This window comes from Lepisosteus oculatus, chromosome 15 (assembly GCF_040954835.1).
Source record: "Lepisosteus oculatus isolate fLepOcu1 chromosome 15, fLepOcu1.hap2, whole genome shotgun sequence".
NCBI lineage: Eukaryota > Metazoa > Chordata > Actinopteri > Semionotiformes > Lepisosteidae > Lepisosteus > Lepisosteus oculatus.
The window spans coordinates 33,997,272-34,020,891 of NC_090710.1; the positions used below are offsets into that span (position 1 = coordinate 33,997,272).

At 40.5% G+C, this 23,620-nt stretch overlaps 1 protein-coding gene across 17 annotated transcripts in view; it reads left to right on the plus strand.

Moving 5' to 3' along the window:
- lmo7a (LIM domain 7a) overlaps positions 1 to 12,640 on the plus strand; it is a 72,034-nt gene extending 59,394 nt beyond the window's left edge. For 14 of the 17 annotated variants that reach the window (XM_015364516.2, XM_069179204.1, XM_015364523.2 and 11 more), the window contains 12 exons: positions 434 to 459; positions 836 to 943; positions 1,206 to 1,298; positions 1,682 to 2,154; positions 2,432 to 2,488; positions 2,685 to 2,740; positions 3,719 to 3,877; positions 4,313 to 4,517; positions 6,294 to 6,551; positions 8,481 to 8,589; positions 9,482 to 9,584; positions 11,261 to 12,640. In XM_015364516.2, coding sequence (XP_015220002.1) covers positions 434 to 459; positions 836 to 943; positions 1,206 to 1,298; positions 1,682 to 2,154; positions 2,432 to 2,488; positions 2,685 to 2,740; positions 3,719 to 3,877; positions 4,313 to 4,517; positions 6,294 to 6,551; positions 8,481 to 8,589; positions 9,482 to 9,584; positions 11,261 to 11,283 — 1,670 coding nt within the window. In that variant the 3' untranslated portion in view covers positions 11,284 to 12,640. The remainder of the gene's footprint in view (positions 1 to 433; positions 460 to 835; positions 944 to 1,205; positions 1,299 to 1,681; positions 2,155 to 2,431; positions 2,489 to 2,684; positions 2,741 to 3,718; positions 3,878 to 4,312; positions 4,518 to 6,293; positions 6,552 to 8,480; positions 8,590 to 9,481; positions 9,585 to 11,260) is intronic. The other 3 variants (XM_015364526.2, XM_015364524.2, XM_015364528.2) reach the window with 3 other exon arrangements.
- Positions 12,641 to 23,620: the final 10,980 nt, after the last annotated feature.

Sequence of the window (23,620 nt, forward strand, 5' to 3'; positions counted from 1 at the left end):
GTACCACTCTTACATTCTGCATGTTACAGTATGTTGGGAATGCCCTAAATTTACATTTTGCTAACTAATATTAAATGCTTGGGCAAGTGTGAGTATGCCATTTTCCTCTTTTAAAAATGAAATGATTTTCTTGTCAATATTCTGCTAATTGCTAATGCTCTAAACTGATTTATATGAAGTCATATGAAGCGTATGTATCCCTTTTGTTCACTATTTATATACTAGATTTATTATACTTGTTTTCTGTGTGTATTGTATTGCAATTTAACACATGAATAAGAAAATGAAATGTTAGTGTGTGTACAGCAAACACCTAATTATTATATAAATATTTTAACATAAAAACCCAGTGAAAGACACTAGTGTGCTTTGTACTATACAGATCGATCTCATAGATATTAGTAAATCAACTCACATTTTTTTTTGTTCTTAGGTGGATCTGAGTCTGCAATATCAGATGTAAGTTCTGATGTACATATTATTCCAAAATATTTTTTTTGCAAAAAAAAATGTACCTGCATTTACTACTGCTTGAGATAACTTCCAGTACCTGCAGTATGTATTTCCTTCTTGTATTTTAGGGAAAAACGTATAGCATAATAAACAGAATAGCAACACTTTTGTGAAACACCGCTCTGTATTTTTTCTCATCACCACTCTCTTCCCTGCGTCCATCCTTGAATCAGTCTGGAATAGGTCTGAAAGAGCAGAAGGAGTGTGTGGCTGCTTCTGCCTCTCTTTGTGTAACTGTACAGGAGTATTAACCTAATGACTGTAATCCTAATATCAGGAATATCTGGCTCACCGTTTCCCTTGTCCTGTCTCCGCCTGTCAGCTGCAGGTCCCCTCCATCAGCACCTCCTCCAGCCGCTGGTCCTGGGACCCCGAGGAGGAGAGGAGGCGCCAGGAGAAGTGGCAGAAGGAGCAGGAGCGCCAGCTGCAGGTAAGAGTTTACTTGCTTCCGTGTCTCTTCGCACCTCACCCTTTTTGGTGAAGCGATGATGCTTTCTTTCTCAGACATCAGAACCATGTTTCCCTTGACCGAAAGCATGCCGTACATTAAACCTTTCTGCTTTGTCACGCATGCAGTGAAAGATCCCCACCCCATTCACTCCCAGCCCGGTCCAGGTGTTGCACATTGTCCACCGCTCACAGGTCTCGCCCACCTGTCTAGCTAGTGACGGTGACCTTGCTGTCATTTGCAGGAGAAATACAAGCGTGAACAGGAGAGATTGGAAGAGGAGTGGCGCCGTGCGCAGCAGGAGGCCGAGAAGGAAGGGTCCAAGTACTATGAGGAGGTATATATGGTGCAATTCCGAAGGTTCCTTTTGTTCATTTTTTTAAAAGAAATGCCTAATACAATGATATTTCAAGTTGTCATATTCTGATAAACAGTTTCATTCAATTATAATGTCCTATGAAGATGGCTAAAAAACTTCTAAACTTTCTTGAATCAAGCTACACATATTTACCTTTTCTTTTGCTTGTTGTATTATGACTTCATTTCAGAATTGGATTTTCTTGCAAATTGGTCAAGAAAAAAGGTGTTTAAGATTTTCTAATGATAAAATTACATTCCAGACGGGCAATCTAGCCCTAATTTGTCATACATGCCCGAAGATTGGACCCTGTTTGACCTATCTTCATATAAATCTGTTTTTTTTCCCCCCGATTCCAACAGGAGCGCAGGATAATTGAAGTCAACACTAAACCCTGTTTGACCCATCAGTCCCCTGACTCTCCCCCAAGCCCGCAGACATGGTCTTGGAAAGATCGAAGCACTCTGGGGGAGGAGTCATCCAGGATCACTGAAGAGAAGGATGTCGCCAGGCTGCAGGACGAGGAGGCCCAGCGGCTCAAGCAGCAGCAGCAGCAGGAGGAGGAAGAGGAGCGGAGAAGGATGAGGCAAAGCCAGGAGGAGGAGGCACGTCTGGAAGAGGAGAGGAGGAGGCAAGCGGAGCAGGAGGCACGCCAGCGCCAAGAAGAACAGAGGGAGAAAGAGAGGAAGCAGAGAGAAGAGGAAGAGCGCCAACGTCAAGAGGAACAGAGGCGCAGGCAGCAGGATGAGGAGAGGAGACGTCAAGAAGCTGCTGAAGAACAGCACAGGGAGCAGGAGAGGCTGAGGCTGAGGCAGCAGCAGCAGCAGCAGCAGCGGTATGACCTCCTCTTTCTCAAGAGAAAGTGTTGGACGCCTAAACCTCTGTCACCGCAGTGCTTAGTTTAAGGAGGATGCACAAGCAAAACGTCAAATAGCAGATAAGAACAGAGGCTTGTACGGTTCGTGCCCGACAAGTATCTACATTTTTTAAACAGTACCACATGATGTAATTCTGTAAATGTTACTCTTTACTCTTCTCTGTCCTCTTTTTTCCTAACATTTAACTGCTATAAAATACTTCTCTTTGCTATTTCCTTGGCTGCACTAACACAGGTCTGGCGATACCTATGGTTTTTCTAAAATCCAGCCTGAAATTGAAGTCTCAGACAGGTTAGTATGACTCTGAAATTCGAATTATATTTAAATGAACAAAACTAAATGCATCACAAATCACTATAAAATATGTAATGGACTTGTGTATTTATATATTACAGTAAATAAGGGTGATATTGATTATTTTTCAAAAATGTGGAGAAATACCCATCAGTTTATTTTGATACCATATATATTTGTTTTTGTGATTTAGGAACAAGTCAAAGTCTACTTCAGATCTTGATGATGATTACACAGCAGACGGCAAAGGTAAGTTTATATAAGGTATTCTGAAGTGCAATGCAAATTTATTGACTGTTTTATAGACAGTTTGCATACAGTATTTCTGCTAAATGTATGAAATAATTTTGGAAATAGTTCCGTTTAGAAATATGACCAAACTTTTTCCTACTTAGCTTAAGCATGTCAATAAAAAAATGTTGGAGCAGCAGATATCAACTATAGTAGATTTTGAACTACTTTGGTTATTTTCAATTTTATGTTAATTAAGAGCAAATAACGTACCCAAACTGAGAAACCCACAAAAAGCCTTTTAAAGCCAGTCTTCACTATCTTGTAAATAAACTGGAATGTATATTTCCAGTTCTGAGCTAAAGATAGGAATATATGCTGCTCGGGGCAGTGGCTCTGTGACTAAGGATCTGGAAGGTTGCTGGTTCGTATCCTGCAGCCGGCAGAGGAATCCTACTCCTTTGGGCCCCTGAGCAAGGCCCTTAACCCCAGCTGCTCCAGGGGCGCCGTATAAATGGCTTTGCGTATCATGGAGAGCAAGCTGGGGTATGTGAAAAGACAAATTACTAATGCAAGAAATTGTATATGGCCAGTAAAGTGATCTTATCTTAATTTTTTTTTCCACATGAATAAGCTGTCTGAAGTGTGAATACTTCCCAATGCTAATGACCTTATCCCCCTCATGTCAGTTGTCTGGTATAAATTTCAAGCTAACATACTGGGGACTGTATTATTGTTGTACACGGTTTCATTATTTCTTTTTAAGTCCTAATATACGGCAAAAAACATTATGTAGGAAATGACTTTTGGTCATGAAATGAACTACCTTTTCATACTATTCACACATTTTTTAAGAAGGAAAGGTATCATTACAAATGAACATATGGGTCAGAGTTTACAAGACCATTATATTTAATATTCTCTTCACCGGTGAAACAGAAATGCTCATTAAAGTTTCAAAATAAACAAGGTATAGTCGTATAATCGTGTACGTAGGTATTTACTCCAGACATGGGGGCATGGCTCAATGGCTGCTGGAGGAGGAATTGAGGAGGAAGAAAAACAGGGAAGTCCAGAAAATGGTGGCAGCATCTGAGCTGGAGGCAGAAAGAAAGCAAATCCTTAATTTGATGAAATATGCTGACCCAGAGAGAGGTGGGCAAAGGCCTTTAATCTGTGGCCACACTGATCAGTAAAAATAAAAAAAAAAGTTTTGAATGATTGGCAATTGTGTGTTGATTGGAATATCTCTAATCATTTATTTAAAATGCATAATTCAGAATGCTGGTTAAATTCCTCTACCATTTATTTTTCCACCATTCTTTTATGGCACCTACATTTCTATAAATAAAATACAATTTACTCTTTCTTTAAAAGTGTTCATCACCAAGATAATTACCACCACTGTCTGGCATGTACAACAATAGTTCTTGCACAAATCTTTTTTAATAGAGAATAAACTGTTGACAAATTGGTGATCTTGAATCAATTAAAATGAGGTCTTTAAAACCAAATCATTTCATCAAATACTATATCATGTCTTTTCCTCCCTTAATGTTCTGCTAAGTCTGGACTTTTGGTTGATTTCAGGCACCAGCAAATCCATGGACAGCACCTGGAGCAGAGCAGATTCTCAAAAGAAGGACCAGGCTCTCTCTCAGGCAGAGCTGGAAAGACAGCGGATCATTGAAGAGATGAAGAAGAAGAATCAGCTTGTGACTGACAGCAGCTGGATCAGACAGCGCAGTGCCAGTGTCAACAAGGAGCCAGTCAGCTTCTCTGGGCCAATGAGGAGGTAAGAAGTTAAGTCCTTACTGTCAAAAACAGTCTATTTCAAGGGTACTTCTTTAAATATCTTCAGCAAACAGAACTTTATGAAGCCTCTCCTCAGCCTGCTGGCTATTATTTCTGACTAAACAGCTCTTACTAAAAGATCAATCAATGAGGAACAGAAACAGATGGGAATGATATAGTACATGACACTCCCACAATGATGTTTTTTTTCCTTTTGCAGAGGACCAGTTGGATACATTTCAAGCAGCACTTCTGAATAAGGGCAGTTCTGAAACTGATTTTGGATAGTCTGATGGAAATTGATCCAGGGTTGAAACCAATTACAAATCCCATTTGACCTTTTAAGAGCTCAAAATAGACAAATATAATAAGCCCCAAATAAATAATTTCAATAAGTTAGCCTATGGTTAAGAAATCAGCTGGAGCAAAAAATTAAAATAGTGTTCTTCCGGAATAAGATTTATCATTATTAATTTTTTTAAGCAATAAGCACAATTGATAAATAACGGCCATGATCATTCACCTCTGATGGCCATGATCACACCGATCTCTCCATTCTCAAAGTATGGTTTCTTAACTCCTATAGCAGAAAAACATCAGAAACTAAAATTATCCTGAAATTTGGTTCACATCTTCCCCCTCTCTCAACAACAGACTAGTTTTCTTCTAATTCTCTCTATTCATTTGTAGGTTTCGTTTCACACCTCTCCTCACCTCTCTCGACCTCGCACCAATTGATTGGCCACTCTGCCTCTCCCCTGCTCCTGATTTCTCCTCTCTCCCGACTTGTTTTCCCATGCTAAATTATCTTTGCTGACTGCCCTATCTTTCTTACACCTGAAGACGGCTCCACAGCAGAAACATTGTTTTCTTTCTTCTCTTTTCAGCACAGAATAAACCTATTCTTGTTCCTTTGCAGCCTATGCATGCTGACGCAGCTACCCACCTGAACTACATCAAACTCTTAATATCCCTACAGAGGCCACACAAGAGATGAGCTACCTTATAACTATATATAATGCAACCTGCAGTTAAATCTCTCTGTTTCCCGAATGCCACAAAATTAATAGAAGCCTATATCACTATCCATAAAAATGCACCCTAAGCAGGAAAGCCGTTTCAAACTGAGGTATCTTTTACCGAGGAAACCCAAGATCCCTAAAAACACAGAATAGCATGCCCTCTCTAACAGGGTTAGATACTTGGATCCAGCCGGGTTTGATTTTGATGATCATGAAGCAGGTGCTCTCGCTTGGCGCAAGTCACAACTCCTCCGAGACTTCTCTATCCTCTCCTTGTTGCCTGCTTCTTCCTTCTTCTCCTGTCCCCCTTTTCTGAGCTCTATAATGTGATCTTGTATTGTCTGTTTCTGTCCTGCTCCTTTGCAATCATTAACCCACAACTTACTTAGGTATACTAAGAGAAACTTTACCATTGTTTCTGCTTAAGGGACCCCCCCCAGACCTCAGCAAACATCCTCTTTCCTTTGAAGTTTGAAGTGTTTACTCTTCCCAGTGTCACAAACTTTAAAATCTAAGAGGCACTTCTAAGTCACCTAAAGCTGAAACAGATCATTATTTTGTTTTAGGTACCAAGTCGAAAAATAGTATCAACCTCTAGGATTTGACAGGGAGGGAATGTGTGACAGGGAGGGAATGTGTGACATTTCAAATGGACCCATTAGCAAACAGTCCTCAGTTTAAAGATGTAATTTGTGCTTTCTCATAAATGCACTTCATATATCTATATTCCTTCCAAAAAACTCTACCATTTTCAGAGGCGAGTCGCTTGACAACCTGGATTCCCCTCGATCCAACTCCCTGAAGCACCCTCCATGGATATCCAGCTCGTCCTCCATCTCCTCTTCTTTGGTCCAGGACTTCAGCCGGTATCCCCAGCCAGTGTCCACGTCCAATCGCAGCTACATGCGCACACCTTCCACTCTGCCCACATCCCTCTCCATGGGTTCCCTGAAGCAGGGTCTCTGGAACCAGCCCTCTCCCGATCTGCTCTTGCAACAGCAGCAGCGCAGCAGGTGAGACTCCCCGCAGCTGCACCCTAAGGGCTGGTATCCCCTCTTCTTCCTCTCGAGAAACGCGACCTTGTTTTACCGTTTACTTATACAGCCATGCAACACTATTGTCAAATGGTAATACTCCGCTGCAGAGGTGGGAGTAGCAGTGGATCTGAGGTGTAGAATGAACCCACATTCTGGGCGAGGAGCAGCTGAGATGGGGCAACCTGCAGGCGGCGGGATTGTAGCCAGCTCCAGACACAAGGAGGCGTTGTCGTATGCGCACACAGACGGCATGCTGTGGCAGTGTAGGAAACCAGAAATAAGCACAGTCTGAGATTGTGGTCAAACAGGTGGGGGGTGCAAAGCCGATGGAGAGGCACAAACAAGGTCCAAAGCACAGAGGGGGTGTGGTTCGATGGGTCTGGTCAGGATGAGGTGAGGGTCAGATCCAGAAAACTCGGTAACTCAGTTTGTAGTGGGGACAGATCTACAAGAAATTGTGAGAGTGAACAGATTCCAAAGAACAAAATAATAATAATAATAATTGCTTACACTTAGTGCTTTTCTGGACACTCCACTCAAAGCGCTTTACAGGTAATGGGGACATCCTCCACCACTACCAATGTGCAGCATCCACCTGGATGATGCGACGGCAGCCATAGTGCACCAGAATGCTCCCCACACATCAGCTATCATTGGGGAGGCGAGCAGAGTAATGAAGCCAATTCATAGATGGGGATAATTAGGAGGCCATGATTGATAAAGGCCAATGAGAATTTTGTCCAGGACACCGGGGTTACACCCCTACTTTGAGAAATGCCCTGGGATTTTTAACGACCAGGGGGAGAGTCAGAACCTTGGTTTTACGTCTCATCCGAAGGACGGCGCCTGTTTACAGTATAGTGTCCCCAACACTATACTGGGGCATTAGGACTCACATGGACCGCAGGGTGACTGCCCCCTGCTGGCCCCACTAACACCTCTTCCAGCAGCATTCTTAGTTTTTCCCAGGAGGTCTCCCATCGAGGTACTGACCAGGCTCACACCTGCTTAGCTTCAGTCGGTTGCCAGTTGTGAGTTGCAGGGTGATACGGCTGCTGGCAGTACAACACACAGCAGGAATCCAAGCAAGGCAACACCAGGGAACACTAGGGAAACGGGGGCAAGGAGAAGCTAGGGCAATGGAAACTATGGACTCAAGAATTCAAAGAGCTTTATGGTAGAGCCCCAAGCTCCATCAGATACAGGTATTTTCTGGACCAGCTGAACTGGGAGTGGCCGTAAATTGTTTCCAGGTGGTCCTGGAAACCATGACAACCACTGCTGGGAGATGGTTTGGAAGGTAATGTAACCATCTGCTGTGTCAATACTGGTTAACCCCACAGCTTGCCAGCGAAGGCAAGCATGACAAAAATTAATCAAAAGGTTTTATTTTATTTGAAAATGTCAAGGTAATTTCTGAAGTAATAATTTTCCTAGTTCCACACTTTTTTAGTTATGTTTTTTTAAGATGTGTCACAAATACGTTTGTTAAAACAGTTCATGGTTTATCTTTAAGGCACTTAAAAAAGCCAAACATCGTTTTAATGTATAGTTGAGAAAGCTGACCCCAGCACTTTGTGTGTTTTTCTTTCTTTATCTTGATATGGATCTCTTTCAGCATAACAGAGAGATTCAATTAGGTGGCTGTGTCAGCATACAGTATGTAGGCTGCAAAGGAAGGTTTATTCCATGCTGAAAACAAAAGACACAACCTTTTGTCTTTGGAACCTTTTTCAGGTTTACCTGTGCCAAAACAAAGAAATGTTTTCTTTCATGGATGTTAAATTAATTTAGTTATTTAAATGAATGTATTATTTGGTTGGATAAATGCTACTACACCTACATGTACCTGAGGGACTTAGACATATTATAGATCTCCAGTCACATTTCCATTCTGCAATCTAGGTCAGTCAGTGGGAAGAAAATCTGTGCATACTGTGATGCACCTTTGGGCAAAGGAGCTGCCATGGTCATCGAATCTCTGGGTCTTTGTTATCATTTGCAGTGTTTTAAGGTGAGATCAAGGACTCTGCATCATGGGAAGCTCACGCTGTACTGATGAACAGCTGCATGTCTGCAAATACTAAGCTCAGTTAATTTGCTTGCACTAATTATCTACTGCGTATACTGTATGTGTATGATCCATGCAATTCCTCCGAGACTGGAACTCTTAAAATATTGTCTCTAAAGATTTAAATACTTAAAAATGGAAAACATTGTTTTTCAGGTGGAATCTGAGTGAGCAGTTTCTTTATTTTTATGACAGATGTATAAATTGAGAAGTTAAAGAAAAATCTGAATATAGACTATAACAATTCAAGGAAAAAAGTATAAAAAAGACCAAAAATGTATTTTCTGTACTAAAGTCATACTTACATGTTTATTGTAAAACATCTGCTGTTATTTACTTATCTCCTAATACTAACATTCCATTTGAAGTCTACATCTGATTTTAGCAGGTTGTTGAAATTCTTTATAGGATGCATGGATCCTGCACTTGGGACTATGTCAGTGCCAAATTGAATGCATCACAAAAATATGCTTCTTGTCAGCTCTCAATCACTTTAGTATTTATTTTGTAGTTGTTGCTTTAATTTGTTATTTTTCTGAAACATCTACCATTTACTGTTTTAAAGACATACAGTTTTGCTCATTACATTTTTTTCAGCTATGAAAAGCATTTTTATTTTCCTCTGCCAATTTTTGCTTCTTCAGTGCATCATTTTGTCACGTCCCTATTAACATCTTTGGCTTTTGCTTAACCCCAGTAGAGGATTGGCTGGTGCACTGACTAAAGGCTCACTTCTTACACTAAAGCAGCTTGTGGCTTTTCACACGGTGTCTGCGTGTTCCTCTAAGGCAGTGCTGTTTTAAAGGTTACATTCTTTCACTGTTGTCCTGTGCAGTGTATTGACTGTGGCTCAGATCTCGGTGGATCAGAAACAGGAGCTGAAGTCAGAATACGAAACCGCCAGCTTTACTGTAACTCCTGCTATCTCAGATTTAAAAGTAAGTGTCATTTTCAGTTCTATTTCTATTTTCTACTTTGATCAATGGACTAAGCAGCATTTGTAAACAGCAGAAATGAAATATATTTTAGGTCAGGGAATCTGGAGCAAGACGAAGGGCCAGAGAGAGGTACAGATATGCGTGCGCAACAGTAGGTCACAGCTGCAGAAAAGGGCATGTGACCTAACAGGGGCTACATCCCCAGACCACACTGTGTCTTACTGGACACTTGTCAACTGTCTTAGTGGACATGGATCTTGGTCAGGAAAGCCTTTCAACCTCCCACACCTAAATTGGAATATTGTGATGGGGAATACAGAAGTCGAATTTGAGATGGTTGAAACGATTAGTGACTGCTTCTTAATCCATTTAGTAAAACACCAATTAGTTAAGAAGTTCTCTTTCAACTAATCTTATTAACCCTCTAGTGCATAGGCAACGTCCTGGGGCCGGCAAGAAACAGATCGATTGTCTTTTGCAATCGAATTTGAAAATGACCATTTGAAAAGCTGGTCTGATTGGTGAAAAACGATGTCTTTCATCGTATTTTCAGCCATTCAGAGTCATTAGGGGGCGGGACTTCCCCTGGGAGCCACTGGCTGCCTTCTGTCTGCATTCCAGCTGTCAATCATTGCCCCAGCAGGTGGTAATCAATCAGTATCTTATCACTGGTAAATTTTTCAGACCTGAAGGCCACTCTAAAGTTTTTTTTCAAAGCCTTACAGCAGATAAGGCTCTTTAGCAGTGCCTATAGGCTTTTTATATCAATTGCAATATCTTTTACATGTTATATAGGCTTTCAATAACTTTGATGATCATTTTTAGAGGAGGCGAAAATTTTTTTTCAAATTGATAGATTTATCACACATTTTTATCCAAGCTAGTAGACACCTATGACAAGGCCTGTAAGCATTTTGAGGCCTAGAATTTGACAACTTTGACCTCTGAAGACCTCCCCAAAAAATGTTCCGTATCTTTGTCTGCTGAATGGACACATTAAGAGATTAAAAAAATTGACTGTTCACACTTGAAGCCAAGGGGGATAGCTTCAGTTTAAGACCTGAACCAGGCTTTTGCTGTGTTCTGCTACAGGAAATTTAACAAAATATTTAAGAGGAGAAACTTCCAGGTGCAAAATTTCTGTAGGTGGTCTGTGACAGGAAAGGGGTTTACTAGGATATATTTAAGGAAATCGGTGTAATTCCACCACTTGGAAATAGGATATATGCATACTTCTAGTATACATCAAGAGATACCATCATCACAAAACGTAAGTTTACAATTCAGGGGAAATATTTTTGAAAGACTATGAAGGAATGAGGCAGAGTTTTGTTTAATAGACTCTTGTACGGAGCTAGTTATAGAAGTGAAACATCTGAAACCTTGACAGTTCATTACTGGCTGACGTGTCCTCTGCCTTGGTTTTTACATGCCATTTGCTTTCTTCATACCTCTTCCTAAAACAGTGCAGTTTCCTTATCCAACATTTAGATTCTACTGAACAAGATAGTGCAGGCCACAGTACTGTAACATTTATTTGCACAGCAGTGTAACAGTGCTTCTGTTTTTTACTGATTCATGAACAGGGGCTTTTACTGCCTGCTGGCAGAGAGCATGGTTCTGTTATAAAATAGTGTATTTCAGGAGTGATTAACCAAACTCTTGATCCCACTTAGCTGGACAGCCCACTGCCATGTGATGTCACTGCAGTCAAAGGTGACTCTCTACAGCAGATTGAAGAAGAAGCTTCAGAAGACAAATATGTATAAATACTGCAGCAATGGCTATAAATATTGTTGCAGAGAAACATATTGACACTCTTCTTTTGAAACATTCACTGATTCGCTTAGTTTAATAAACTATTTTATCAATAATATATTTTCAAAGGTTATTGAGCACTAATTTATCCTGGAAATCAAACAATAAGGATTCCAAGTAAATTTAATATTTTATGACGGGGTTGCCAATAGATTTGTTTCTGACTGTAGGTCATGTCCTTTTCCTAGATATTAAGATTATATATATATATAATCGTGAGTCTTTATCAAATGATTGTATAATTCATTTTTGTGACCTTTTGTTGCAAGAGAGCGAGCTTCACAGGGTGACTCCTCTATACCAGAATATCTCTTTCAGCCTGTACAAAGTATAAGGGACATGCATGTATATTACAGAAGTTTTATTAGATATGATACATGTATTGTACCTCTATCTAGTTAATGAATCATTATCGTGACCTTCAACTGGTATGAATGATTTAATTTCAGAGTAGCATTATTTGGCTGTTCATATTAAAAGTATTTGATACTTGCTATTTTATCATTTCTTTTGTATCTTAGTACCCCCCTCCAAAAGTTTTTGTTGAACAATTTGTTTGCGGTCTAAAATATCTATCACGGTTTATCAACAATGTGCCTTTTTGATTTTTTTTTCTTTTGTCAAGGTGACAGATTATTATATATGCAATGAATTACATTGGGTATTTACATTTTTGGTATAGTGGTTAGAAAGTTCTGAGTTATGTTTTTCATTGAGGTGCTCTATTCAATGCATTTTGGGGAACAAAGATTTTTCCTAGAAAAGCAAGTGTTATCATAACTGGAATCTAAAAAGTCTATTCTTTGTTCAATTATGTTTGTAAATAAAATTATTAAATCTGCATTTTTTGTTTTTGTGAGTGTATGAACTTCATATTTTCCTAGCTACAACATCTTTGATTAAATCTTTGGAATGACACGTCTCTGGTTATCTTGTCTACCGATTGTTGTTTTTTCTTGAGATGACTAAAGATTTGTACCATAAGACGGTTGTGAAAACGAGGGATAGATAAGGATTCACTTTCCTGCATATGCATAATGACATTTATCTATTGTTTTTTCTAACCTGGTCTCAAATTGTTCATTCATCCCTGCGGTGCACATCATAGAGGATTGTTCTTGTCATACTTTGTGTGGAAAGGAACATGGCAGTTTTGAGTCATATATTGTAGTACATTTGCAATTGTAAGGATGTGCCTGGATCATAGTTAAGGACTAATAAAGATTTTTTTAACACCCGTTTCCATTCTGCTACATTTTGCAAAGATTGGTATTGATATCATCTGCAGAAAACTCTTATGATGCCTACCATTAGTGATAATGAGTAAATTGCATGATTGGAAAAAGTACACTGAATATGAACCATTACATTGTTCCTTACCTTGGATGTATTATATAACTACTGTAGAATGTAAAAATAAAATAATTATCTTAAATATTTACACATTTCAACTCAAAACGCATATTCCCAACAAGCTTTCACATAATTAGCTTTGTGTCTTTCAGATTAGATCACTGGACTGTAATTGATTAATCTGTAACTTGATCTTTACCAAGACACCATCCGGTGACAAACACGCAGATGGTTTTTATTTAGGTTCAGCTTTTGACAGGTATGGATCAGCACAGACATTTGCTTAAAAATAAAATTAAAAAATCTTTGTTTAACAATTTTCACAGAACAATTCACTTTCAAACTGTAAAAATGATGTTTGTAGGACTGACATTTGTTTTACTTCTATTTATGAAAAAGTGATGCATAATGAATAAATACTAAACAGTAGTTCTGTACACTGAGAGAGCAAAATGAGTTTGAGTAAAATTATTTCACTAAAATTGTCAGGTGTTTGAACTGAGTTTGTTTCCCTTGACTGAACTGAGGGAACACATCTTGAGCTGATATAACTCTTGACTGTTGCATTTCAGTTCTGGTCAACTAGTGGGGAAGTGGAATTGTGATTTTTGGGAAGAAATTCCCTTTTACCCAAGACAGTAGGTCTATTCAGTGATAATTTGACAGAGTGCTTGAGTCAGCGTTTTTTGTGTTCCTGCATGCAAGTCCAGGAGAGATACTTTTCCAATTGGCCGCTGCAAGGTTACATAGTTCTAGGGTTGCAATACCATTGATTCAAAAAACAATGTCACGGTCCTGGTGGCTAGATTTGTCTCTTGACTCCTTCCGACGATCTAGGGGGTTCACTTTGCAGGTACCACTAGCAGACGATCCCGACAGGCCAGCCTTCAACAACTGGCTGCAGTTGCACAGAAAGAGTGATTAAACCTCCCAAAGTGGTCCATCTAGAGGTTGATCAGGTACAGTAGGTACATAAATACTATCGGGATTATAGTAATAGCCAGGAAGGTCAAATCTGATGACATAGTAATGGTTCATGAAGAAAATTGATCATGATGCTTTGATCTGTTTTTTGTTCATATTTTGTTTTATTTTTAAAGCATTAAAAATTCTTTAAACTTTTTCATCTTTCATAATTGAAATGAAATTAAATCTATCCATGAAGTGATAAGTGCTAAAATTAAGGTCCTTATAAATAAATGGATAGGTGACTTCTAAAAATAAGAATTGTTGTTTTGTGCACAAGTACTGTATGTCACCTAGCAATTATAACAGGTGCTAGGGCCCTTATTAATTTGCCACATTAATTTAATCTCCCAGACTTGCCAATGCATTCATTAACTAGACAATTATCATACATAATATCCCATTTATTTTAGTCTAATATTCTACCCATTACACACAATACAAATCATTCACCATAGTCACTTACTGGAAGAACAGTACAAATCCCATTGGAACTCAGTTACCAAAATATGTCCCCAATGAGGTGTCCAGCAGCAGTGTTCTATGAAACCAGCTCGAGTCAGTGATGTTACGTGATGCCTTCCATTACACCAAGGAACAAGAATGATACTGCGTATACTTTTGATGGCTCTTAGGTAACTTCTCCAGTCCCAGCCTTCCTGAACAATGCGGTTCCCTTCTGTCCTCCATCTTGATTTATCCAGTTTATTGTAGGGGGGAAGGAAGATGATGCTGGAGCCCTTCTCAGCTGCTCCCTGTAGAATCCATAATATCTACATCCTCTCCTGGTTTCAACGACAGTGATCATGATCTGTCCCACAAAACTTCTTCCAAAAAGATCCCTATTCTATACTGACTGGGGCTTCTTATAACACGTTTAAAACAAAGGATCCTTACTCTTCCCCTGGGGAGAGGAAAATGTTCAATTAAGCATTTGGGTAAGAAGGCAACCCATTTGGGCAAGTAAGTGGGTAATCAGGTAAGTGTTTGGGTAACAGGTACACTTTTGGGTAAGCAGGAAAGCTTTTGGAAAAACCAGTAAGCATTTGGGTAAACATTTGGGCAAACAGGAAAGGAGATAAACATTTGGGTAAGCAGTTATGCATTTGAGTAAGGAATTAAGAATTGCTTACCTAGATAAGCATTTGACCAAACAGGAAACCATTTAAAAAAACAAGTAAGCAGATAAGCATTTGCCTAATCAGGTAATCACTTGAGTAAATAGGTAAGATGGCTGATTGGGATGAGTGAGTAGAGGAGGTATGAGACGAGGGAGTGCAGACGGCAGAGGGCAACCCATTTACTGCCAGTCACACCTCACCTGGGGAAACTGCAACAAGGCCTGTCGCTCCAGTCTTGGACTGTACAGTCACAGTAGGCAATGTAAATCGAAAAACTGACAACCACGGCGCAAAACCATGGTCTCTCGAGACAGACAGATGCCATCTATAAGTAGGTTAGCATTTGGGCAAGCATAACAGTCTAGTTAAGCAAATAAGCATTTGGATAAGCAGGTATTTAGGTATGCATGTAAGCGGGTAACTGCCTGGGAAGGCAGGTAAGGGTTAGGGTCAGGTTGTTTGGAGCAGAATTCCGTTTCCAAGGACGAAGTCTCTCTTCACCAATAAAATTGAAGAGTCCCCTCTGGGAAAGGCAGAGAAAGGTCCATCCACCCTGTCCTGGTGACCAGAGGTTCCCTCTACATTTACCTGGTTTTTCGTGTATTTATCTCACTTTCTTGACAGTCCTCCACAGTGTTCAATTTCTGGATCTTCTCTCCTTTAAATTTCTTATTCTGTTTGTATAGTTTGGATTGCTTTCTATACTGTATATTCTAACTGATTCCAGCCCATGCTGGAAGAAATGTGCTACTAGTGGGGTCTGGGCTTCTTTTTTACTAATGTCATGTAAGTGCTGTGCCAATCTTTTGCGAATAGAATTTTTGGACTCGCCTGTGTATAAATTGTTGCATGTGTTACATCTAATAGCAAAGGTGCGCTTGGCATCAGTTTCTACTTTATTCTATATGTGCTGTTATAACCATTACTCTTAATGAATCAGATAAGTGTTTGAGTAATATGGAAATGTACAGGAACAAGTAAAGGTTTATTCCATGCTTAAAAGAAAAGAGACATACTGTTTTGGCTGTGGAGCCTTCTTATGGTGTCTTTCCCAGAACATTTTAAATGGTTTTGAATGTTTTAGACTTTTGGCTGCTTTGACGGTGTGGGGCACCTTTCAGTAATTGTATATCAAAACTTACTCAGTCCAATCAAAATTTGTCAGAAAACATTATTGAATCAAAAAAATTTACAAAAGCATTTTGATCATGTCACACTCATTTTGATTTGGGGACATTTCAAAATCCGAAGACTGGTGGATTTCAGTGATAGATTGGATACTTCGTATTGTGGAACTGCTTGGTTGAAACCCCAGCTAGGGTTAAGATGAACATTACTTACACAATTCTTATGCTCTGCAGCAGATTTAGGTGACAAGTCAACATTAGGACGAGTGATAATTTGTTCCTATCTCAATCTTTTTTGAGACTTTTGGTTGCTTGAAGAGTGTGGTGGATCGTTCATTAATTGAATCCAAAAATTGTGTCAGTCAGATCAAAAGTTGGAAGGAAACACTTGAATTTAATAAATATACAAGAGCTTTTATCAAAGTTACAAACAGTGATTGTTTCACACGTACTTTTTGATTTGGGGAACATTTTAAAATCCCATGACGGGAGAGCTTCAGGCACAGATTATGTGCTCGCTTGAAACCCCAACTAGGATCAAGAATAGCACACCCACATTACATAAACAATTTTTAGAATCAGTGATGGATTTTGGGGCCCAAGTCAGCTTTAGGACAAGTGATAATTTCCTCCTATCTCAAACTTTTTTGAGAGTTTTGGCGGCTTGGACGGTGAGCTGAAATGTTGTGTAATTGTATCCCAAAAATGAGTTAGTCAGATCAAAATTTGACAGGAAACATGAAATCTAATAAAGTTGCAGAAGCTTTTTTCAAAGGTTTCGATTGTTTCTCACTCATACTTTTTATTTGAGGAACACTTCAAAATGTGGTGTGTAAATGCTGATCCTTACCCTACCTGGGCCATTGTCCACTGGGCATTTCCGCGAATTCTATCTGAAATTCTCTCGGCATGGGATTTTGACATGTTCCCCAAACTAAAAGGAATGAGTGGGAAACAATCAAGACAACAGATAGAAGCACTTTTATTTGAATGAGTTTCAAGCATGCTTGGGTACTCGTGTGATCTGAGTGACTCAGTTTTGGAATACAACTGTCGCGTGGTGCACCGCAACCTCCAGGCACCCTGGAGTTTCTGAAAAAAAATTTTCTGCGATTTTCACGAAACCACTTTTCTTCAACTTGAAATGGGCTAAAAATCCATCCCTGAAAATAAACATTCTCTGAGTAGTGTGGAAATGCTGATCCTTATCCTACCTGGGGTGTCCACTGAGCATTTCCGCGAACTCTACCTGAAGTTCTCTGGGCATGGGATTTTGACATATCCCCCAAAACAAAAGGAATGAGTGGGAAACAATCAAGACAACAGATAGAAGCACTTGCATTTGAATGAGTTTCAAGCATGCTTGGGTAATCGTGTGATCTGAGTGACTCAGTTTTGGAATGCAACTGTCGCGTGGTGCACCGCGACATCCAGGCACCCCGGAGTTTCTGAAAAAAAAATTTCTGCGATTTTCACGAAACCACTTTTCTTCAACTTGAATTTGGCTAAAAATCCATCCCTGAAAATAAAAATTCTCTGAGTAGTGTGGAAATGCCGATCCTTACCCTACCTGGGGTGTCCACTGAGTATTTCCGCAAACTCAACCTGAAGTTCTCTGGGCATGGGATTTTGACACGTTGCCCAAACCAAAAGGAATGAGTGGGAAACAATCAAGAAAATAGATAGAAGCACTTGCATTTGAATGAGTATCAAGCATGCTTGGGTACTCGTGTGATCTGAGTGACTCAGTTTTGGAATACAACTGTCGCGTGGTGCACCGCAACCTCCAAGCACCCCGGGGTTTCTGAAAAAAAAATTTCTGCGATTTTCACGAAACAACTTTTCTTCAACTTGAAATGGGCTAAAAATCCATCCCTGAAAATAAAAATTCTCTGAGTAGTGTGGAAATGCTGATCCTTACCCTACCTGGGGTGTCCACTGAGCATTTCCACGAACTCAACCTGAAGTTCTCTGGGCATGGGATTTTGACATGTTCCCCAAACCAAAAGGAATGAGTGGGAAACAATCAAGACAACAGATAGAAGCACGTGCATTTGAATGAGTTTCAAGCATGCTTGGGTACTCATGTGATCTGAGTGACTCAGTTTTGGAATACAACTGTCGCGTGGTGCACCGCGACCTCCAAGCACCCCGGGGTTTCTGAAAAAAAATTTTCTGTGATTTTCACGAAACCACTTTTCTTCAACTTGAAGTGGGCTAAAAATCCATCCCTGAAAATAAAAATTCTCTGAGTAGTGTAGAAATGCTGATCCTTACTCTACCTGGGGTGTCCACTGAGTATTTCCGCGAACTCTAGTTGAAGTTCTCTGGGCATGGGATTTTGACATGTTACCCAAACCAAAAGGAATTAGTGGGAAACAATCAAGACAACAAATAGAAGCACTTGCATTTGAATGAGTATCAAGCATGCTTGGGTACTCGTGTGATCTGAGTGACTCAGTTTTGGAATACAACTGTCGCGTGGTGCACCGCGACCTCCAGGCACCCCGGAGTTTCTGAAAAAAAAATTTCTGCGATTTTCACGAAACCACTTTTCTTCAACATGAACTGGGCTAAAAATCCATCCCTGAAAATAAAAATTCTCTGAGTAGTGTGGAAATGGTGATCCTTATCCTACCTGGGGTGTCCACTTAGCATTTCCACGAACTCTACTTGAAGTTCTCTGGGCATGGGATTTTGACACGTTACCCAAACCAAAATGAATGAGTGGGAAACAATCAAGACAACAGATAGAAGCACTTGCATTTGAATGAGTTTCAAGTATGCTTGGGTACTCGTGTTATCTGAGTGACTCATTTTTGGAATACAACTGTCGCGTGGTGCACCGCGACCTCCAGGCACCCCGGAGTTTCTGAAAAAAAATTTTCTGTGATTTTCACGAAACCACTTTTCTTCAACTTGAAGTGGGCTAAAAATCCATCCCTGAAAATAAAAATTCTCTGAGTAGTGTGGAAATGCTGATCCTTACCCTATCTGGGGTGTCCACTGAGCATTTCCGCGAACTCTACTTGATGTTCTCTGGGCATGGGATTTTGACATGTTCCCCAAACCAAAAGGAATGAGTGGGAAACAATCAAGACAACAGATAGAAGCACTTGCATTTGAATGAGTTTCAAGCATGCTTGGGTACTCGTGTGATCTGAGTGACTCAGTTTTGGAATGCAACTGTCGCGTGGTGCACCACGACCTCCAGGCACCCCGGAGTTTCTGAAAAAAAATTTTCTGCGATTTTCACTAAACCATTTTCTTCAACTTGAATTGGGCTAAAAATCCATCCCTGAAAATAAAAATTCTCTGAGTAGTGTGGAAATGCTGATCCTTACCCTACCTGGGGTGTCCACTGAGTATTTCCGCGAACTCTAGTTGAAGTTCTCTGGGCATGGGATTTTGACATGTTACCCAAACCAAAAGGAATTAGTGGGAAACAATCAAGACAACAAATAGAAGCACTTGCATTTGAATGAGTATCAAGCATGCTTGGGTACTCGTGTGATCTGAGTGACTCAGTTTTGGAATACAACTGTCGCGTGGTGCACCGCGACCTCCAGGCACCCCGGAGTTTCTGAAAAAAAAATTTCTGCGATTTTCACGAAACCACTTTTCTTCAACTTGAATTGGGATAAAAATCCATCCCTGAAAATAAAAATTCTCTGAGTAGTGTGGAAATGGTGATCCTTATCCTACCTGGGGTGTCCACTTAGCATTTCCAAAAACTCTACAAGAAGTTCTCTGGGCATGGGATTTTGACACGTTCCCCAAACCAAAATGAATGAGTGGGAAACAATCAAGAAAACAGAGAGAAGCACTTGCATTTGAATGAGTATCAAGCATGCTTGGGTAATCGTGTGATCTGAGTGACTCAGTTTTGGAATACAACTGTCGCGTGGTGCACCGCGACCTCCAAGCACCCCGGGGTTTCTGAAAAAAAAATTTCTGCGATTTTCACGAAACCACTTTTCTTCAACTTGAAGTGGGCTAAAAATCCATCCCTGAAAATAAAAATTCTCTGAGTAGTGTGGAAATGCTGATCCTTACCCTATCTGGGGTGTCCACTGAGCATTTCCGCGAACTCTACTTGAAGTTCTCTGGGCATGGGATTTTGACATGTTCCCCAAACCAAAAGGAATGAGTGGGAAACAATCAAGACAACAGATAGAAGCACTTGCATTTGAATGACTTTCAAGCATGCTTGGGTACTCGTGTTATCTGAGTGACTCATTTTTGGAATACAACTGTCGCGTGGTGCACCGCGACCTCCAGGCACCCCGGAGTTTCTGAAAAAAAATTTTCTGTGATTTTCACGAAACCACTTTTCTTCAACTTGAATTGGGCTAAAAATCCATCCCTGAAAATAAAAATTCTCTGAGTAGTGTGGAAATGCTGATCCTTACCCTATCTGGGGTGTCCACTGAGAATTTCCGAGAACTCTACCTGAAGTTCTCTGGGTATGGGAATTTGACATGTTCCCCAAACCAAAAGGAATGAGTGGGAAACAATCAAGAAAACAGAGAGAAGCACTTGCATTTGAATGAGTATCAAGCATGCTTGGGTACTCGTGTGATCTGAGTGACTCAGTTTTGGAATACAACTGTCGCGTTGTGCACCGCGACATCCAGGCACCCCGGAGTTTCTGAAAAAAAAATTTCTGCGATTTTCACGAAACCACTTTTTTTCAACTTGAATTGGGCTAAAAATCCATCCCTGAAAATAAAAATTCTCTGAGAAGGGTGGAAATGCTGATCCTTACCCTATCTGGGGTGTCCACTGAGCATTTCCGCGAACTCTACTTGAAGTTCTCTGGGCATGGGATTTTGAAACGTTCCCCAAACCAAAAGGAATGAGTGGGATACAATCAAGAAAACAGAGAGAAGCACTTGCATTTGAATGAGTATCAAGCATGCTTGGGTACTCGTGTGATCTGAGTGACTCAGTTTTGGAATACAACTGTCGCGTGGTGCACCGCGACCTCCAGGCACCCCGGAGTTTCTGAAAAAAAAATTTCTGCGATTTTCACGAAACCACTTTTCTTCAACTTGAATTGGGCTAAAAATCCATCCCTGAAAATAAAAATTCTCTGAGTAGTGTGGAAATGCTGATCCTTACCATTCCTGGGGTGTCCAATGAGCATTTCCACGAACTCTAGTTGAAGTTCTCTGGGCATGGGATTTTGACACGTTACCCAAACCAAAAGGAATGAGTGGGAAACAATCAAGACAACAGATAGAAGCACTTGCATTTGAATGAGTTTCAAGTATGCTTGGGTACTCGTGTTATCTGAGTGACTCATTTTTGGAATACAACTGTCGCGTGGTGCACCGCGACCTCCTGGCACCCCGGAGTTTCTGAAAAAAAATTTTCTGCGATTTTCACGAAACCACTTTTCTTCAACTTGAATTGGGCTAAAAATCCATCCCTGAAAATAAAAATTCTCTGAGTAGTGTGGAAATGCTGATCCTTACCATTCCTGGGGTGTCCAATGAGCATTTCCACGAACTCTAGTTGAAGTTCTCTGGGCATGGGATTTTGACACGTTACCCAAACCAAAAGGAATGAGTGGGAAACAATCAAGAAAATAGATAGAAGCACTTGCATTTGAATGAGTTTCAAGCATGCTTGGGTACTCGTGTGATCTGAGTGACTCAGTTTTTGAATACAACTGTCGCGTGGTGCAAAGCGACCTCCAGGAACCCCGGAGTTTCTGAAAAAAAAATTTCTGCGATTTTCACGAAACCACTTTTCTTCAACTTGAATTGGGCTAAAAATCCATCCCTGAAAATAAAAATTCTCTGAGTAGTGTGGAAATGCTGATCCTTACCATTCCTGGGGTGTCCACTGAGCATTTCCACGAACTCTAGTTGAAGTTCTCTGGGCATGGGAGTTTGACACGTTGCCCAAACCAAAAGGAATGAGTGGGAAACAATCAAGAAAATAGATAGAAGCACTTGCATTTGAATGAGTTTCAAGCATGCTTGGGTACTCGTGTGATCTGAGTGACTCAGTTTTTGAATACAACTGTCGCGTGGTGCACAGCGACCTCCAGGAACCCCGGAGTTTCTGAAAAAAACATTTCTGCGATTTTCACGAAACCACTTTTCTTCAACTTGAATTGGGCTAAAAATCCATCCCTGAAAATAAAAATTCTCTGAGTAGTGTGGAAATGGTGATCCTTACCCTACCTGGCGTCTCCACTGAGTATTTCCGCGAACTCTAGTTGAAGTTCTCTGGGCATGGGATTTTGACATGTTACCCAAACCAAAAGGAATGAGTGGGAAACAATCAAGACAACAGATAGAAGCACTTGCATTTGAATGAGTTTCAAGCATGCTTGGGTACTCGTGTGATCTGAGTGACTCAGTTTTTGAATACAACTGTCGCGTGGTGCACAGCGACCTCCAGGAACCCCGGAGTTTCTGAAAAAAACATTTCTGCGATTTTCACGAAACCACTTTTCTTCAACTTGAATTGGGCTAAAAATCCATCCCTGAAAATAAAAATTCTCTGAGTAGTGTGGAAATGCTGTACCTTACCCTATCTGGGGTGCCCACTGAGCATTTCTGCGAACTCTAGTTGAAGTTCTCTGGGCATGGGATTTTGACACGTTACCCAAACCAAAAGGAATGTATGGGAAACAATCAAGAAATTAGATAGAAGCACTTGCATTTGAATGAGTTTCAAGCATGCTTGGGTACTCATGTGATCTGAGTGACTCAGTTTTGGAATACAACTGTTGCGTGGTGCACCGCGACCTCCAAGCACCCCAGAGTTTCTGAAAAAAAAATTTCTGCGATTTTCACGAAACCACTTTTCTTCAACTTGAAGTGGGTAAAAATCCATCCCTGAAAATAAAAATTCTCTGAGTAGTGTTGAAATGCTGATCCTTACCCTATCTGGGGTGTCCACTGAGCATTTCCGCGAACTCTACTTGAAGTTCTCTGGGCATGGGATTTTGACATGTTCCCCAAACCAAAAGGAATGAGTGGGAAAAAATCAAAACAACAGATAGAAGCACTTGCATTTGAATGAGTTTCAAGCATGCTTGGGTACTCGTTTGATCTGAGTGACTCAGTTTTGGAATACAACTGTCGCGTGGTGCACCGCGACCTCCAAGCACCCCGGAGTTTCTGAAAAAAAAAATTCTGCGATATTCACGAAACCACTTTTCTTCAACTTGAAGTGAGCTAAAAATCCATCCCTGAAAATAAAAATTCTCTGAGTAGTGTGGAAATGCTTATCCTTACCCTACCTGGCGTGTCCAATGAGCATTTCCGGGAACTCAACCTGACATTCTCTGGGCTTGGGATTTTGACATGTTCCCCAAACCAAAAGGAATGAGTGGCAAACAATCAAGACAACAGATAGAAGCACTTGGATTTGAATGAGTTTCAAGCATGCTTGGGTACTCGTGTTATCTGAGTGACTCAGTTTTGGAATACAACTGTCGCGTGGTGCACCGCGAGCTCCAGGCACCCCGGAGTTTCTGAAAAAAAAATTTCTGCGATTTTCACGAAACCACTTTTCTTCAACTTGAAGTGGGCTAAAAATCCATCCCTGAAAATAAAAATTCTCTGAGTAGTGTGGAAATGCTGATCCTTACCCTATCTGGGGTGTCCACTGAGCATTTCCGCGAACT